At 42.6% G+C, this 18,933-nt stretch overlaps 1 protein-coding gene across 1 annotated transcript in view; it reads right to left on the reverse strand.

Moving 5' to 3' along the window:
* Window positions 1-8,063, reverse strand: part of bag3 (BCL2 associated athanogene 3) — a 49,707-nt gene extending 41,644 nt beyond the window's left edge. Inside the window, exon 1 of the mRNA XM_039743720.1 lies at window positions 7,763-8,063. Within this exon, the coding sequence (XP_039599654.1) occupies window positions 7,763-7,951 (189 nt within the window). The 5' untranslated portion in view covers window positions 7,952-8,063. The remainder of the gene's footprint in view (window positions 1-7,762) is intronic.
* Between the last annotated feature and the right edge of the window lie 10,870 nt (window positions 8,064-18,933).

Below are 18,933 nucleotides of genomic sequence, written 5' to 3' on the forward strand. Positions count from 1 at the left end.
CATAATCGTATACGTGCAAAAGAAAGTGTGAATCGCCTTAATATTATTTTGCCGTGGTGTAGAAAAGGGGTCCCGTGTTTGCACTTGTCTGGGCTATAGCGCAGGGGGAGGATGAAAAAAATTAAAAGTGCTCACTTTGACTTAAGGCAGAAGCGCAGTCAGCGTCTCAAAGGCCGGCACAGCTATGCACGCGCGCTGGCTGCTCGACTTTTGCTGGGCAGGAGACCCCTTTGTACACACGTTCATGATATCAAAAGTCTAAGCGTTCTTTGGAGGTAATTCATATATTATATATATAGCAAAATACCCGCGCCTCGCAGCGGAGAAGTAGTGTGTTAAAGAAGTAATGAAAAAGAAAAGGAAACCTTTTAATAATAACGTAACATGATTGACATTGTCATGAGTGTTGCTGTCATATAAATGCCTGCCTAAATAAGTCACCCTCGCTTTGCTCTTACTTTTTTACCGTTCATTTAATCATGGCTAGTGGCGGAAAACTTATAAAATGGAAGGAGGATGGCTTTACCAAAACAATTATTGATGGCGAATCGATTATTCATAAAGCTTAAATTGGTGATCTGTTTTTCTGTGTTAACCTCATATTTTTCATACTTCTTCTCAAACTAAGGTGGTGCGAGGGTAAAATGAATCGGGATACGGTGATCAATGTAATCGGTGTACCAGGAAATCATGCATTGACAAAAGCTCCCCTTTGCTTGTAATGCAAAGTGTGATTAAATGCATTATTTTTTAACGCGTTAAGGAGCACATGCATCGAAGCTTCTCAGCTGTGCTTGTGCTAAGAACGAAATGAGATGAATGGGAGGGGTGATGATGACGTGACTCCCCCACCCGCCTTAACTGTCAATCCCCCACAAACACAGTCTCTCGGAATTTGCATAAGCACACCCTTCACCTACAATTTTAACTTAGTTGCAAAGTGATCAAAACTCTCGTTTATATCCTGCGTCCTCTCATTAAACTTGTATCCCGCATTCCCGTGGGCATGTGAAACGCCAGCGGTAGCCTGTCTATGAACTTAATTTAAAGTTTAGGATTAAGTTCAGGTTTGCACCTTGCTTTCTTTCCGAGGTAGCAGGACTCATGAATATGGTAGTATATGTCACTCGCTCGCTTCTTATTGTTTTTCGCTGTCTTCTCAATTATATAATGCAAGTTTTCTTAAGCGCTTTTTGGAGGTCTTCCTGATTTTCTACGCACTGCGTTGACAGTCAGTTCACGTGATTACGTAGGAGGCGTGATGATGTCACACGAAACTCCGCCCCACGTCTTTCCAGCTAAACTCTATTACAGTTAATGGAGAAAAATACCTTCCAGTTATGACCATTAGGTAGAATTTCGAAATGAAACCTGCCCAACTTTTGTAAGTAAGCTGTAAGGAATGAGCCTGCCAAATTTCAGCCTTCTACCTACACGGGAAGTTGGAGAATTAGTGATGAGTCAGTGAGTGAGTGAGTGAGTCAGTGAGTGAGTGAGTGAGTGAGTGAGGGCTTTGCCTTTTATTAGTATAGATATATAAAAAAAATAAAATATAAAAAAAATATATATATAATCGAACATCTGTCTGTCTGTCTGCTTTTCACGAGAGAACTACTTCACGGATTTGGATCAAGTTTTTTTCTAGAATTTGCTTGAACATTCCAGTTGATTATGCGATTTCTCTCATCGCGCCAAGTATCAGAGTTCGCTTGCAGGAGAGATGCATTCACGTGAATCCGAGAGAGAGGCTGCGGGCCAAAGAAGAGGGAATCATGATGTCAGCAGTGGGGCGCCGGGCAGGGCTCTCCTCACTGTCCTGTTTCACTACTACGCGGGCGGCGCCGCAGGGGGTGGCTAGTTAACAATAAATCTGTTAAATTTGGATTAAGCTGTTCAGTTAAAGGAAAAACATTATTAATGCAATTATAATATCTTAAATACATAAACCCATTTAACGTTATCAGAATCGCACCTCAACAATATACACTGGGTGCTAGCTAATTATTTGTGGTATATTTGTTGAAGATACAGTATATGATGAATTTAGTGCCCGCTGTATATTGCTGACACTGCGGTGGGCTGGCACCCTGTCTGGGGATTTGTTCCTGCCTTGTGCCCTGTGATCGCTAGGATAGGCTCCAGCTGCCCCTGACCTTGAGTAGCGAGTTAGGGTAGATGGATGGACGGACGGGGAGCAGCACTGACCTGGACCCACCCTGACACAGATACAGCGCTGGGCTGCTCCACCTCTCACACTCCTGGGCCATCCTACAGCTATAGGAACCACGAACAAGGGAAACGCCAGCCAGACCAGGGATAGCAGGCACAGCACGCCAGGGCTCGGCCGACCTTTATTAAAAGCGTGAAGATAATTCAGCGTGTGTGTCATTCCAAGTGGGCTAAGGCCCAAACAGTAGGGGCTTAGCAGGCCTCCATTTGATGCGTCACCCGCTGGCAGCAGCTGCATATCACACCCAGCCTATGAATCTCACATGGGCTTGGTCCACATTTTCCAACCATCTTGTCATCTTAGCAAGAAGTCGCCACTTTCAGTTTAGTAACACAAATAAACTGTAGCCACGGTGGCGAGAGAAGCTCAAGGATGCAACACTGTGACCTAGACCTGAAAAGAATGTGCCTTCAAAGCGAATCGTACCCGCGACAAGTCCACAATATCAGGACGCTGGAGTGTGGAGGCAAAAAGGGCATATTGGCTGCTGCTATGGTAAGCCTCATCCCAAAATGCCCAAAAAAGGACTTCAAAGGCTCTGCTTTTTTATAACAGTGGTGGGTAAGCCGGCAAGGTGCCCACACATGCCACTTTTTAAGAATGGGCAGAAGCTGGAGGCGCAGATCATTCAAGTCACTGAGATCTTCATCTTCCTCTGTTTGCCACTTTGCAATTGGCCTGCCCTCTTGCCCAGGGCTTTAATTTCTCATGGGAGAGTTAGTGAGCCACTCTGTTTTTAGGCTCCTGTCGGCACTGGATGTGCCAGCGCTGCCTTGACGTGTTTCTGCTGCCTTTTCTATATATAGCCAGGACCCTAAAAAGGAGACTTCTTGTAAAGCCTGACTCACAGGCCTGTGTGTTGTGTAATTATAACAATCACTGCAAGGCGAAAGCAATTGTACCGTCACCCCCCCACCGCCACTCCCCCTCACTGACAGCAGGCTTTTCGGTTTTCAGTACAGAACAGGCCATGCTGTGTGAGGCTGTAGCTGCATGGCGGTCCTCAGTCGCTCTCACCTTCAGTTCACTGTGGACTTCGTGGATCTCATTTTACCCAAAGGGGTGCTTACAATGTGGACGACCGGTCAGGTCAGAGCCTTATCAGGCATCAGTGAGGGTCCGCCTGGGCATAGGGGAGCCGCAGCTTCACGCTGATCTGCCTGGGAGTGAGGCACGTGGGCCGCTGCTCTCTCATGGCCCATGGTCAGGTCAGACAGGCCAAGTGTGACTAAGCCAACTCCAGAAGCATCTGTCGAGGAAAAGGGTCTCAGTGAAACTGAACTGTACAGCACAGTAGTCATAAAGACGGGCCTCCATGTGTCAGCGGACATGTTACATGCCATTTCTGTACTGTATCATCATCAGCACTGCAAAAATGACTTGTGTTCTGATTTGGGATGATGTGTCTTCTGAAAGCATGCCATTAGAATGGAGATTAGCCGAGCTTAAGAGATGATGATGATGAGCACGCAGGACTTACAAAGGACGCTAGTCAGTCCAGACAGTGGCGCCGGGGAGTGGCCACATTGGTCCGACGTCAAAGGAAGACTTTCACTGGACTCCGTAGACGGGACAATACAACAGCTATCTATGATATAGTGCCTTTCACTTCTAGGTATCTATAGAGCCTTTCACACGTATCTGTCCTACTTCATGTCATTTAGTGTCTTGCCTGCCCATCTTTCTATCTATCTATTCAAATTATTCTCTGTATTGTGATAATTGTTATTGATCATTGTGCTGTGGCGAGACAATATGTCACATGCTAACTGGACATGCAAATAAGAATGTCACCGAACTCTGTACCTGGGACAGTACGACAGCTACTGCTGTCAATTATGTGTCCTTTTAATCAAGCAGCCATTCATTTTTATCAGTCTGTTATATCTGCACTTGTCTATAGTTTTTTGCTTTTCATTGCATATTATTTATATATCAGTGTTATATAGTGCCTTCCGCTTCTATCTGTTCTTCTATGTTGCTTTATATTCTGCACCAAGTGTTTCATATCTATCATAAAGGGTCATAATTTCTATTCACACATCTAGGTTTTATATTAGTGCTTTTCATTTCTATCGGTTATGCGTGTTCCTGTTATATAGTGTCTTTCATGTCTATTTACTTGATTTGTTTTCTATAGTGCTTATTGTATCAATCACACAATGCCGGTCATTTCTAATTCTATATTTTATACACTGCCTTTCATTTTATCTATGGCCTACGCCGTATCTTTCACATTTCTCTGTGTTTCATGTGCCTGTATTATATAGCGTCTTTCATGACTTTTTATCGGTCTTTTATGCTTTTAAGTGCTTTTCATTTGTATCCATCCCTGGATCAAGTAAGCATTGGGCATAAACCAGGGACAATCACTGGACAGGGCGCCAGTCCATTGGAGGACGACTACACACACACACACCCACACACACCAGGGGGGCCAGTTTAGCTTTGCCAGTCCTTCTAACCTGCATGTCTTTGGACTGTGGGAGGAAACTGGAACACCGAGAGGAAACGCACACAAGGAGAACGTGCAAACTCCACACCCCTGGAACGTCAAGCACAGCCTCCTTGTTGCGAGGCAGCAGTGCCACCAGAGCGCCTTTGCACCTTTTCATTTCTGCCTGCCGTTTACATGTGCTTCTATTATATAGTGTCTTTCACGTCTATTTATAGATTGTATCAATTTTATATTGTGCTTTTCAATCATATACAGCTTTTTATCTTTATATTTGTCTTGTGCAGTACTTTCACATCTTGCACTACATCTGCCTCTTATTGCACAGCACCTTTCATTCTGCATCTCTGTTTTAAACCGTGCTTTCCCCCGATATCTTTTGTATAGTGCCTTTCACATCTATGTCTCCCATAGTGCCTTTCAGTTCTGTATGTCAGTGTCTCAGTTTTGCCTTTCATTTCTACCACGCTCTCCCACTTTATTTTAGATAGTTCCTTTCCTACACATCTATGCCTAACTCATTCCACAGCACTGGAGACAGACGTTGCATATTGATTGGCACACACAAGTAAGAATTTCGCTGTCCTCTGTACACAGAACTCTAAGCACGACTCCTTCTACTCCTACGTCTCTTATTTGGTAATTTCTTATTTAAGCCGTCCCAGTGTCACACGCTACCAATTTTTAAAAAGCACCAGAATCTCACCCTGATGGTGGCCCTTCACTTACTGCATAAAAATGGCCAATTGCTTTATGGTGGTGTACCTGGGTGCTATCTATCTATCTAGAGGTCAGTCAGTCATTTTCAAATCTGTTTAGTCCTGAACAGGGTCACAGGGGTCTGCTGCAGTCTATCCCAGCAATCATAGGGTGCAAGGTTGGAACAAACCCTGGACAGGGCACCAGCTCATCGCAGGGTGAACACGCACCATGCACACTGACACACTGGGGACAATTTAGGATTGCCAGTCCACCTAACCTGCATGTCTTTGGACTGTGGGAGGAAACCAGAAATGGGAGAGAACATGCAGACTCCACGCTGTGCCACCGTGCTGCCCTTTCTATCAAATGGTGTCATACTAAACTAAATGTAGTGCCACCTGCTCCAGATCCCCACAGCATTCTGAAAACTGTGCCTCCTGGCCATGGACTCCTCCATTATCAGCTATTGGCCTTTAGTAAGCATTAAGCGTTGCTCTAGTCAGCCCACAATCCTCAAAAGTAGAAACCGCCCTCCTGCTTTTGGAAACCAACTCACTCCCGTGGTGACAGACAGAAGCCGATTATTACAGGTGTAAAGGAAGCAGACCTGTGTGCAGCAGGGAACATTCGCTGAGGAAATACCTGGCTAGAAGATCCCCAGCTCCTCCCACGCAATCCACAGATTTTGCCTCTTTGTGCGGAGACGTCTACATGTGTGTGTGTGTGCCAATTAGGAGCAGGTTATGGCTTCCTTTTTCAGTTGCTGTGGAAACCTGCAAATTTATATCGGAATTCTCTGAGAAGCACTAGCAGGTATTCTTGGGCTTCCTCTTAGGCAAAAGGAAAAGGCCAAGCATGTGGAGAATTCTGACTTAATCGTGGCAACAATGGGCAATCCCATGTGTTGCAGGGTGCACATGTCTGAGGGCCCAAATGTGCCAGGCTGTTCCCCACATATGCTTATGGCCCCTTCTAGCAAAGTAACTTTACGTGCTCAACTGTTCGGCCATTCTTCTCATTTTGCTTTATATGCAAAGTGATTGTTTTGCATGGTAACAAGAAATGTCCTCAAAGACCAATCTGTTGCACCATCAGCACCCTGACAAGCTGCCAAGTCACAGCTGCCCCCCACTTTTACACATGTTTCAATGAAGACTCAGATATTTAAACACTTGCCTCACCAAGTGAATTAGGAAAAAGTAGTGCCCTGTGTAGTCAAGCCATTTGCTTGTGTTTCAGAAATTCCACACCAGAATTTGCCACATTACCCGAGAACGTGTGACTCTTGAACTTTATATGAGCATTGATAGTCTCCTCTCTTGTGGCACGATGAAGAAGTAAAGTTCTGATCCGCCTTTGTGTCTCAGAGGTTTGAATTCTCCACTGAACAATGTGGCACAAGAATGGGGACGCCGCTTGGAGACAACCTCATGGCTTTTTGCTAAGGATGGTCACATGGGCCAAGCCATCTACAAACGACTAGTATGGGGAGACTCGAGTCAAAAGGACTACACATAAAAAGTGTCTGTGTGTGTCCAAATGCCAATAGGACACCTCAAAGCCTCTCTTCTTTACACAGCTTCTAGGTTGTGAATGCCCCGCTACACACGTGGCTAGCTTCTAGTGTTTGCGCTCGTCACATGCATACAATTGGACATAACGTGCCACTTGCTACGTTATCCTTGCCCAAATGTGTCCTTGTTGTCTCTCCTTGCCTCACAGGTGTCTTCTTCTGTTTTGTTTCCCTCCTGCAAAGAACTTTTGAACAATGCTCAGGATAACAGACACCATAAAGATAGGGAATGATTGATTGCCATGGCTCTCACACACACCAGGAAGTCCCAGTTGTGACCCCAAGTGCTCAGCTGCTCTCAGCCCACACCATCGCTCTGATGGACGCCCTTCTATTTTTTGCTCCTGACAGCTGCACACTTCCAGCAGATTCCCTAAGTGTCACAGTAACTTGTGCTCAACTGTTTGGCTCCTGCCACAGACATCATGCCAGCAGCTCAGATCACCGCAGCTTCGCCTTCATGTTCAGCCCAACTGAACCAGCTACCAACCCAAAGAACTTGGCCCGGTCCATCCCAAAGAACTTGGCCAGCCTAATCATGCCACACCAAAGCAGTTCAGGTTTACACTGGCAGCTGTCACTTTTCTAGCCCAACATTCAAACCCCCCCCAAGAACTTTTCTACTTTGTTGCTGTTTATGTGCGACCCAAACATTCTGCATATAGCGCCTTTCAACGTGGAGGCGGTCAGGCAGACACCACTCCATGAGGTCCAGCCTCTGACGTCTGAAGGCATGACCTAGGGACACCGACTGCACTGCGACACCCACAGCCCCCCGCAGCTGCCCCTCCGCCAACCTTACCCGCTTCAGGTCGTGCCTCGGATCGTTCCAGGTCGTCGTCCTGTTGTTGTGATCCACGAAGAAGGGCCATCCAGTGTGAGGGTCAATTTTAATTTCCCAGCCGGGAGGGAGCGGATCATTCGTTGCCATCTGCACCATCGGGGGCCTCTTCAGACCGCAAAAGCTTCTAGGCAGAAAGGACTGTGCCATTGCGTTCCCAGGACAGTGGCCTTTATAGAATGCTCCGTTGACGTCATAGAAATGGGTGGAAGTGTCTGGAATGAACGCGAGCGGCGCTGAGTCAAAACTTGGGGCAACGCATTCCAGCTTGACTGACGACTGCGCAGGTGCCGGCCAGCGCGAGGGAGAGCACGGAGAGCGCATGCGTCCGCCTTGGCGAGCGCGCGAGAACTCAGTGCGCAAGCGTGCAACTCTGACCTGACCGAGGTATCTTCTCAGCGGGATTCGGAAGACGGAGGGAGACAAGTGGTCGGCTGGCCGGGAATCGTCCTTTGAAAAGAATTGTATAGAATGGACACCCGTGCGTGGAAAAACAGGGGAAGAAACCGCTTTGGAAGATGGATGGTAGTTAGGATGCTAATGCAGAACTTTGCTTTTAGTAGCTACTTGCCTCTCTTTTGTGACATTCTCGGATCGCTTCCCGTTTATGGTCGAGTCGAGCGGGCTTAAACTTGTATGTTTTTATGGGATCGCGTAGGTTATTTGTTTTAACGGCTAACGGGTTTTTTCTTTTGTTTTAAGTGGCTTTCTTGAACTGGCAAACAAGTAGGTAAGTTTATTCAGTTACATGTTAACTGGTGCTTTTTGTCCGCAATCCCTTTCCTGAAATGACAAATAAATAAATAAATAAATACCTGTAATAAGTGTTTGGTTAAACGTAAAGATGGTAATGTGTAAATGTAATTAAAATTTGAACTTTGAACGCTTGTGTTTACACAGTATAGGTTAAATTTGGACAGTTATTTTTTTGGACTTTTTCCATAATATAAACTGGCATTCAAAATTTTGGAATCAACCAGAAATGTTAAAGTTTTTAATAGAATTTTTTTTACCAAGATACCATTGAAGTGATTTAAAAACTAGTGTTTCTAATGGCTGTTACTCCTTGAAATGACGGTTTTTACTTTGTTATTCAGATGTGAGTGTAAATGCCCATTTTCAGCAGCTCCCTTAATTTATCTTAAAACTAAACGTGTTTAAATGCTAATTGGCTATCGGAGAAACCTTTGTAAGTGTGTTAGCACCACTGAAACCTATTATTCTGTTTAATAAAGCACATAAATTATTTCCTTTTGTTACAAGGTACTGGCATTGCTAAAGTTCTGTTCAGGGTTCAAATCTTTCTCAAGAAATATGTTTTTTAAGCTGAATGAAGGCAATTCCATACAATAGTAACAAAAGATTACAGACAGAGGTGTCAGTTACTGTCTTGAGAGATGGGAATAAACTCGTCTAACCAGAAGAGGAAGGCTCAGATGTACAACTGCATAAGAGAAGAAGGACATTATTATCAGTGTGTGTGGTCTGAGAAACAATTCCAGGGTGCTGGCCTTCGAGGCACAAGTTCAAAGAAAAAGGGTTAAAATGTGTAAAAGAACAAAGACATTGAATGAAGATGACTGGAATAGCATGTTATGCTCAGCATTCTTATATTGCAGATGACACTGGGATTGTGTGTGTGTGTGTGTGTGTGTTTAATAAGGACCCAACTTATAGAAGACCTGTAAAGCATTTATTTCTCAAACTACTTGTCCACTGTTTGCTTTTTAAATTTCAAATGAACAAAAACTGAATTTATATTGTACTTAAATATTGGGTTCTCTCCAACAGTAATCCATTTTTTTGTGTTCTTATCTACTCCGCGTGTTTATTAGCCTCAACATTGCACTGTTGTACAGTATAGATAATCTCCAGACATGACTATGACTTTTTTTGTAGCAATCAAATTGAAATCAACTCACTTATTTTTAAATGAAAACACACACACAGATTCAAATGTGTTAAACTTGGTGTTAATCGCTCTTCTACAGATGGATTCAAAGTGTTTTCTGTTTTACTCCTTTCTAGGTCATATAAACGACAGCAATTTTGACTTCTAGAGGCTTTATTAAATTAAGCCACAATAAATTTGTAAGCCACATTAATTTGGTATTTTTCATAAACTGAAGACATGACTGTCCAAACTTGTATGTTTCAATGTACACCAGCAGCATGAATGGCACACAATACAATTCATGCGTTCATTTTGAAAATTGACTTACTGGGTTGGATATGTAGGATAGGAAGGGCTAAAAGGTTTGAGTCCCCGCTCTGAAAGACGTACGTGCAAGCGAATAGCAGTAACTGATTAAACGGCGAATGTGAAAGGAAGTCAGCTGTGCGGGCCTTTCCTCTTTTAACACTGCAGACGAGCAGCAAGTAGAGCACTTGAACACAAACTGTGCATTGACTTGGCCGCTGCACTTTTAGGTCATTTATATTTTATTTATTTTTTTTCCTGGTACAATTTCTAAATGAAGAAAGAGGAACACCTTCTAGTTCTGTTCCTCAAAAGTGCATTTTCAGCCCTGCCATCGCTCGTTCACAAACGGAGCATTTTGTGGAATCTGGGCACTGATTGAGTGGCGCCAGCTCTTTCATTCATTTTTTTTTATTACACAACCACTTTTGTAACGTCTCAATTATATATATATATATATATATATATATTGATTAAAGCAAAAATGTTCAACTAATAAAGATTTAGGTCTTTGATGTTTAAATAAAAAGCAGCACCGAGGGGTTTAAATGGCGTATTTTGATTTATTTGTTGTGTGAGTTCCGTATAACTGCATCTCTCCTAGCTGGAGTGTATAAAGTGTTAATCGATATTCCCAAATACATTTTACACATTAGATGGACGTGCAGAACGTTCACTGTACTCTGCGCACAGGACATTACGACCACACGGGCCACTGTGATATTCTGCAATGACAGTTTTCATAGAAAAATCCATCCATCCATTATCCAACCCGCTATATCCGAACTACAGGGTCACGGGGGTCTGCTGGAGCCAATCCCAGCCAACACACGGCGCAAGGCAGGAAACAAACCCTGGGCAGGGCGCCAGCCCACCACAGTCATAGAAAAATTCTCCGCTTAAATGCATATGGAACGAAATCAATCGATGTGCTTCACGGGTCATGTGTGACTGCGACTGTCGTGACAGAGTAAGGCTTCGACTCGATGAGGCGCTCATTTTCATTCACTTACTCTGTCACGACAGTCACAGTCACACATGACGCGTGAAGCACATGGACCTTTGGTATTGCATTTCTTTAGTGATGGTACAGTAAACATTCTTCAGTAGTATTAATAGCCAGTGACTTTCTCTACCATATGGTATCAGATGTTTTAGGCATTCGGGGAAAATTTTAAGAACAAGCTCAGCAAAGTTAGCCCCTCTATCATGGACTTATGAGGCCATTATAATGCATTTGGAATTCACTTTGTATTTAAGACAAAAAAAGACGGTGCAGTAAAACATGGGCGTCCTTTAAATAATGGATACTTTTGGACAGTATGGGAAACTTTGTACAACGCGCCCCCCAAATTTAAATTAAATTAAAGACGTAGACGCAGAAAGCTTTTGAAATGCTTTGTGAATTGACTGTGTACTTGTCAGTTTGTTTAGGTTTATTTATTTAGCACATTAAACCTTTTCTAAAGTTAATAGTTAAAATCCTCTTATGCGATATCATCTACTGTTGAATTCTGCTCTGCACTTGTAATATTTCTATTACACTATTATATTGTACCAGCTGAATACCCGTGCTTCGCTATGGGACAGCAACAGGAAAAATGTGTTGTATACAGAGTGACCGTATACGTCAAGTAAAGGTCATGAGGCAAGATTTAGCACGTAAACGAAACAAAATAGCTTACTGATTATTTCTTGAAATGGTTTACTCAAATTTAAGCTGTTTTAAGTTTAGAAGACTTTAACAGTGATGATCAGAGCTTGTTTTGGACTAAAGCCCCAGTGATCCCACCACCACTCCTGGTATTATTTAGTAACCAGACCGCGTACATTTTAAGTGCTAAATGCGGCTTGAACCTCCGCCAGTTATTAGAGACGTGGCTAACAATGTCAACCCGCATCTGAGCGGCCAGAGAGGTGGTGCCATGTGCAAGGTAGGCCAGCGAGGAGAACGGGCACACGCCGCTCATCTGCACGCGTCAATATAAATCCTTTCTTCCTCAGGTAAGTTTTACAGGTTTATTTAACTCTTTGAGGGCTGAATATTTTTTCTGAAAAACAATGGTTTCACACAGAAATCAACATAAAATGTCTGTTGCTGCATGCCGAGGGTGCCAGTTTGCCACAAATGTGCGGCAGACTTGCTGCCAGGCTGTCTTTGTGTGGCTGGGGCAGCGGCAGCAGCGGTCATGATTGCAGTGCATTGCAATCTGGTTTCTACCTCTTACCATTGTTAAATGGCAGTCCTCCCTGGCACACTTTGCCATAGGCGTGTCAGCTCAAGCTGGAACCTCACATTTGTTTTCGATCACTTGTATCAAAATCGGAGTCCGGCAAGTCATAGTCCAGTTCAGAGATAATAGGCAAAACGTTGTCCGTGGAGTATTTTGCTTTACACATTTGCTTTGATCTCTCGCCATTATGTCAGTGCCATTTTTGCTCTTGTTTGCACCTTACTACTCAAGCGAGCGCAGAAAATCTCGGTCAAACTAATGAAGCTAACTTTCCTTCTAGCAACAAGAGTCCAACTAAAACAAAACAGTTTGTTTTGGCACAGTTTACAGTTGATTACCATCATCATCTCCTCCTTTTGACAAAAGTTGACATCAGCTCTGAAAGAGTTAAAGAAGTATAAACTAAATAGAAGAATTTGTGAAGAAAGTATGAGAGAGGAGCGGTTAGGAGCCTGTGCTGATACAGCGCATTGCCGCACCCACCACATGACCAACCAACTCAGGATCCCAGATTGGGACCCGAGTGTAGCCATGCAATGGGTGACCCCTCAGCACCACACTAGTTCAGATGGAACGGAACCAGTGGGTTGTTTTTGATGGTGGCCGGAGTGCCAATTCTGCCACCAGCCCACAGGTTTTTCCCTGCAGGTCGGAGGGCCTACATGTAGGGCTGGATGCAGATTAACGTCATACTCGGGACGGAGCAATTGACAAAGAATAAAATAAAAAAAGTATGAAAATCAAAATCCTCAAAAACGAAATACAGTTGTTTTAATATACCTTGGAATAACCTAACTAAATTATTTTAAAAAGATAAATAAATGGCAAATTAGAAACACTTTGTGGAAACTCGAAAATATCAAAACAAAACTTTTACTCTTCAGAAAAATGAAAGAATTTTTAATTTACTTTAAAGAAATTTATTTTAGAAAGAAATTGAGTGAATGGGTCTAAAAAACTATAAGAAATTTTGAGCTTGGACCAACACCTACAGTGGTGTGAAAAACTATTTGCCCCCTTCCTGATTTCTTATTCTTTTACATGTTTGTCACACAAAATGTTTCTGATCATCAAACACATTTAACCATTAGTCAAATATAACACAAGTAAACACAAAATGCAGTTTTTAAATGATGGTTTTTATTATTTAGGGAGAAAAAAAAAATCCAAACCTACATGGCCCTGTGTGAGAAAGTAATTGCCCCCTTGTTACAAAATCACCTCACTGTGGTGTATCACACCTGAGTTCAATTTCCTGATTACTGCCACACCTTTTCAATCAAGAAATCACTTAGATAGGAGCTGCTTGACACAGAGAAGTAGACCAAAAGCACCTCAAAAGCTAGACATCATGCCAAGATCCAAAAAAATTCAGGAACAAATGAGAACAGAAGTAATTGAGATCTATCAGTCTGGTAAAGGTTATAAAGCCATTTCTAAAGCTTTGGGACTCCAGCGAACCACAGTGAGAGCCATTATCCACAAATGGCAAAAACATGGAACAGTGGTGAACCTTCCCAGGAGTGGCCGGCCGACCAAAATCACCCCAAGAGCGCAGAGACGACTCATCCGAGAGGTCACAAAAGACCCCAGGACAACGTCTAAAGAACTGCAGGCCTCACTTGCCTCAATTAAGGTCAGTGTTCACGACTCCACCATAAGAAAGAGACTGGGCAAAAACGGCCTGCATGGCAGATTTCCAAGACGCAAACCACTGTTAAGCAAAAGAACATTAGGGCTCGTCTCAATTTTGCTAAGAAACATCTCAATGATTGCCAAGACTTTTGGGAAAATACCTTGTGGACTGATGAGACAAAAGTTGAACTTTATGGAAGGCAAATGTCCGTTACATCTGGCGTAAAAGGAACACAGCATTTCAGAAAAAGAACATCATACCAACAGTAAAATATGGTGGTGGTAGTGTGATGGTCTGGGGTTGTTTTGCTGCTTCAGGACCTGGAAGGCTTGCTGTGATAGATGGAACCATGAATTCTACTGTCTACCAAAAATCCTGAAGGAGAATGTCCGCCATCTGTTCGTCAACTCAAGCTGAAGCGATCTTGGGTGCTGCGACAGGACAATGACCCAAAACACACCAGCAAATCCACCTCTGAATGGCTGAAGAAAAACAAAATGAAGACTTTGGAGTGGCCTAGTCAAAGTCCTGACCTGAATCCAATTGAGATGCTATGGCATGACCTTAAAAAGGCGCTTCATGCTAGAAAACCCTCAAATAAAGCTGAATTACAACAATTCTGCAAAGATGAGTGGGCCAAAATTCCTCCAGGGCGCCGTAAAAGACTCATTGCAAGTTATCGCAAACGCTTGATTGCAGTTATTGCTGCTAAGGGTGGCCCAACCAGTTATTAGGTTCAGGGGGCAATTACTTTTTCACACAGGGCCATGTAGGTTTGGATTTTTTTCTCCCTAAATAATAAAAACCATCATTTAAAAACTGCATTTTGTGTTTACTTGTGTTATATTTGACTAATGGTTAAATGTGTTTGATGATCAGAAACATTTTGTGTGACAAACATGCAAAAGAAGAAGAAATCAGGAAGGGGGCAAATAGTTTTTCACACCACTGTATGGGCCAAAGGTAACCAACGTTCCAGATTTCAAGTCCCAAGTCCTCACGGTTTGGGAGATTTTGTGATCAGTGAGTCAGTGGGATTGGTTTTGACATATAATACCAGTAACGGCCCACTGCACGATAATGTGCAGTGAATAATAATAATACATTTTATTTATATAGCGCCTTCCCCGTGCTCAATGCACTTTACATACACTTGACTTGAGCATTCCTAGTTTTCCTACTCATTCATTTGCTCAGAGGTTGATGCGCTTGCTGCTTCCTGAGCGGCTCTTCTCGTCTCCACCCTAGCGGTCCGCTTATTCTCTTCTTCCGTCGGCATGTTTCCGCATTAAAACTGATTAAGTTAGTATTTGTGTTGCAGTTACTTAGTATGTTTTCTTTAATTTTTCACTTAAGCTGGCATTTAAGTGTTCAATCTGCCTCAAGAACGATTTAAGATATGAAGAGGTAGGGGAGGTGACGGTGAAGATGACGGCGCCCGTATGCATGTGCCGCACCAATGGCCCCTGCTGAGAGTTTATTCTACAATAAAATAAAAATAAAATAGAAAGAGGAATAACCTTGGAGGTCAGTCATCACCCTGTAAGCAGATAGTAGACGTCACGTAGTAGATGTGGACCAAATTTCAGGTCAAATGGTTTGTGAGCGACTGGTGATTTAAAATCCTGGACAGACAAATGGACAGCCACGGTAGCGTATTATATATAAAGACAGATTGAGGATGACTTGTGTTCTGTTCTGTGTATTGTGTTGTGTTGTGTTGTATTGAGCCCCTTTTTTTAACACCCACAGCACACTCTGCCTACCTGGAGGGGAGTCTCTGTTTGAACTGCCTTTCCCGGGTTTCTTCCATTTTTTTTCCCTACTAGGGTTTTCTTTTCTTGTCTTCTTAGGGAGTCAAGGCTGGGGGGCTGTCAAGAGGCAGGGCCTGTTAAACCCCATCGTGTGATTCTGGGTGACACAAAAATAAATTGGATTGGATTGGATTGTAGCAAAGGACTTTCCCTATCATATGATGGCAGGTATTTTTAGGCATTATGGGAAAACTCTTAAGAACAGCTAACCCACATTAGCCTGCCATAGGCCATTGCAGCTTTTAAAATGTAGTAGAAATTCAATTTGTAGTGTGAAGAAAATACTACAATGTTCTCAAATTTGGAATTAATTTACCTTATGCTACTAATATATTTGAGCATTTTGAACATTATGGAAAATCCTGAGAAGGGGCACCTCAAAGTTAGCAGATCTGTCGTTGGTGTATGAAGTCCTAGAAATGCATCAGGTATTCAGTTTGCATTGAAATGAAGATGATGGGGTTGAAACTGCTGGCATTTGCAGAAATTTCAGCCAAGCACCCTCATGGACCCCGTGATCATCAGATAAATACCTGGGAGTGCAGCTGGATGATAAACTGGACTGGACTGCCAATACTGATGCTCTGTGTAAGAGAGGACAGAGCCGACTATACTTCATTAGAAGACTGGAGTCCTTCAACATCTGTAATAAGATGCTGCAGATGTTCTACCAGACGGTTGTGGCGAGCGCCCTCTTCTACGCAGTGGTGTGCTGGGGAGGCAGCATAAAGAAGAGGGACAAACTGGTGAGGAAGGCAGGCTCTATTGTAGGCACGGAGGTGGACAGTTTGACATCCGTGGCAGAGCGACGGGCGCTGAGCAGACTCCTGCCAATCATGGAGAATCCACTGAACAGGATCATCTCCAGACAGAGGAGCAGCTTCAGCGACAGACTGAGGAGACCCCACACTATGTGACTCTTCAATTCCACCCTTTAAATGTTAACATTATACAAAGTTATTGTCTGTTATACCTTCATTGTTATCACTCTTTAATTTAATATTGTTCTTTATCAGTATGCTGCTGCTGGAGTGTGTGAATTTCCCCTTGGGATTAATAAAGCATCTATCTATCTATTATATAGTGCCTTTGGCAATAATGGATACAATCAGGCTATTAGAAATAAACTGGATACTTTAGGATTAAAAGTCAAGACGGAGGTAAAAAGCTTAGGGGTGATTGTTGACTGTAATCTGAATTTTAAATCACATATTAATCAGATCATTAGGACAGCATTTTTTCACTTAAGAAACATAAGTAAAGTTAGACCTCTTATATCACTGAAAGATGCTGAGAAATTAGTTCACGTTTTTGTTTTCAGTCGACTAGATTACTGTAACGCACTCCTCTCAGGACCACCCAAAAAAGACATAAATCACTTGCAACGAGTGCAGAATGCAGCTGCTAGAATCCTAACTAGGAAAAGAAAATCCGAACACATCACACCAGTCTTAGTGTCACTACACTGGTTACCTGTGTCATTTAGAATTGACTTTAAAATACTGCTGATGGTTTATAAAGCCTTAAATAATCTGCTCAATCTTATATATCGGAATGTCTGACACCTTATATTCCAAATCATAACCTCAGATCCTCAAATGAGGGTCTCCTTAGAATTCCAAGAACAAAACTTAAAGGAAGTGGTGAGGCGGGCAGGCGGCCTTCTGCTGTTACGCACCTCAAATCTAGAATAGCCTGCCAATAGGAATTCATCAGGCTGATACAGTAGAGCACTTTAAAACACGGCTGAAAACACATTACTGTAACATGGCCTTCTCATAACTTCAATTTAATCTTTTATTTAACTTAATCCTGATACTCTATATGTTCAATTTCCTCATAATAACTATTCATGGTGGCTCTAAAATCCGTACTGACCCCTACTCTCTTTTCTGTTTCTTTTTCCGGCCTGCGCCACCTCCACCTACTCAAAGCTTCATGATGCTCCAACAATGATGGATGGATTAAAAGGCAGAAGTCCACGTGACCATCATCATCTTCATCAAGCCCTTCCGTGAGAACCCTAAATCCAAAGAGGACTGTTTCATTTATGTTAGGTAGATTGCCCAGAGGGGACTGGGCGGTCTCGTGGTCTGGAATCCCTGCAGATTTTATTTTTTTCTCCAGTCGCCTGGAGTTTTTTGTTTTTTTTTTTCTGTCCCCCCTGGCCGTTGAACCTTACTCTTATTCGATGTTAATTAATGTTGATTTATTTTATTTTCTTATTGTGTCTTTTATTTTTCTATTCTTTATTATGTAAAGCACTTTGAGCTACTGTGTGTATGAAAATGTGCTATAGAAATAAATTGTTGTTGTTTATCTATCTATCCTATAGTGCCTTTAACTCTATCTGTCTATCTCTTATAGCACCTTTCATATCTATCTATCTATCTATCTATCTATCTATCTATATATTATATAGTGCCTTTCACTCTATCTATCTATCTATCTATCTATCTAATCAAAGTCCCTGTGCGATCACATCCTCCAAGCGCAGTAAGTGCACACCAGTCCATGTTAAGTGTGGGTATCGACACAGTTGTGATACCCGCACTGCAGTCTCCAGTGACCCTCCAGTGACACCAGTGTAAAGTCAGGTTCTTGTGAAGATGCTTATGTCACTATACTAGGGGGGCTTTGCTCGCCCACCCCGTACTTGGTTTACCGGATATACAATTTAAAGTGGTTGTTAATTTCATGGGAATTGTTCCATATGCATTATTTTCACTTTTACTTTAAAACTTTAGTAAAAACAATATTTGGAATTAACTTTTCTTCAAGATCACATTGAATTTTGATTCCACGTTTGGACTTTCATCGTGACAACGTAACGTATAACTGCCCGTGAGTGAATTTCGTTTCTTTCTCTCTATTAAATAAAAATGACTTTTTTGAATGTTTGTCCCTGCTCTTTCTTCTTCGCTTTGCCGTTGACATGTCATCTCGAACGTATACAATTATCGTCCTGATAAAATTTATAAGAGCTGAGAGTGCAGGAAGTGTGTCTGCCGAGAGGCGAGATGGCAGCGGTCTTGTTTGAAAATAGTTGTAAGTAGGGCGTGACTTGAAAGAATCTCATGTCTCACTGGACTTCATACCACGCCACCGTTTTTGGAATCTTTGAATTCTCACTGCCAACACGAATTAGACGATCTACAAGTCTCTGACTTAAAGTTTAAATCCAAACAATATATTTGATCTCTTTATGCTGTTCTGTTATTTCATCAAGTAATAATTTCCATTTGCGC

The sequence above is a fragment of the Polypterus senegalus genome, chromosome 1 (assembly GCF_016835505.1).
Source record: "Polypterus senegalus isolate Bchr_013 chromosome 1, ASM1683550v1, whole genome shotgun sequence".
In the NCBI taxonomy this organism is placed as follows: domain Eukaryota; kingdom Metazoa; phylum Chordata; class Cladistia; order Polypteriformes; family Polypteridae; genus Polypterus; species Polypterus senegalus.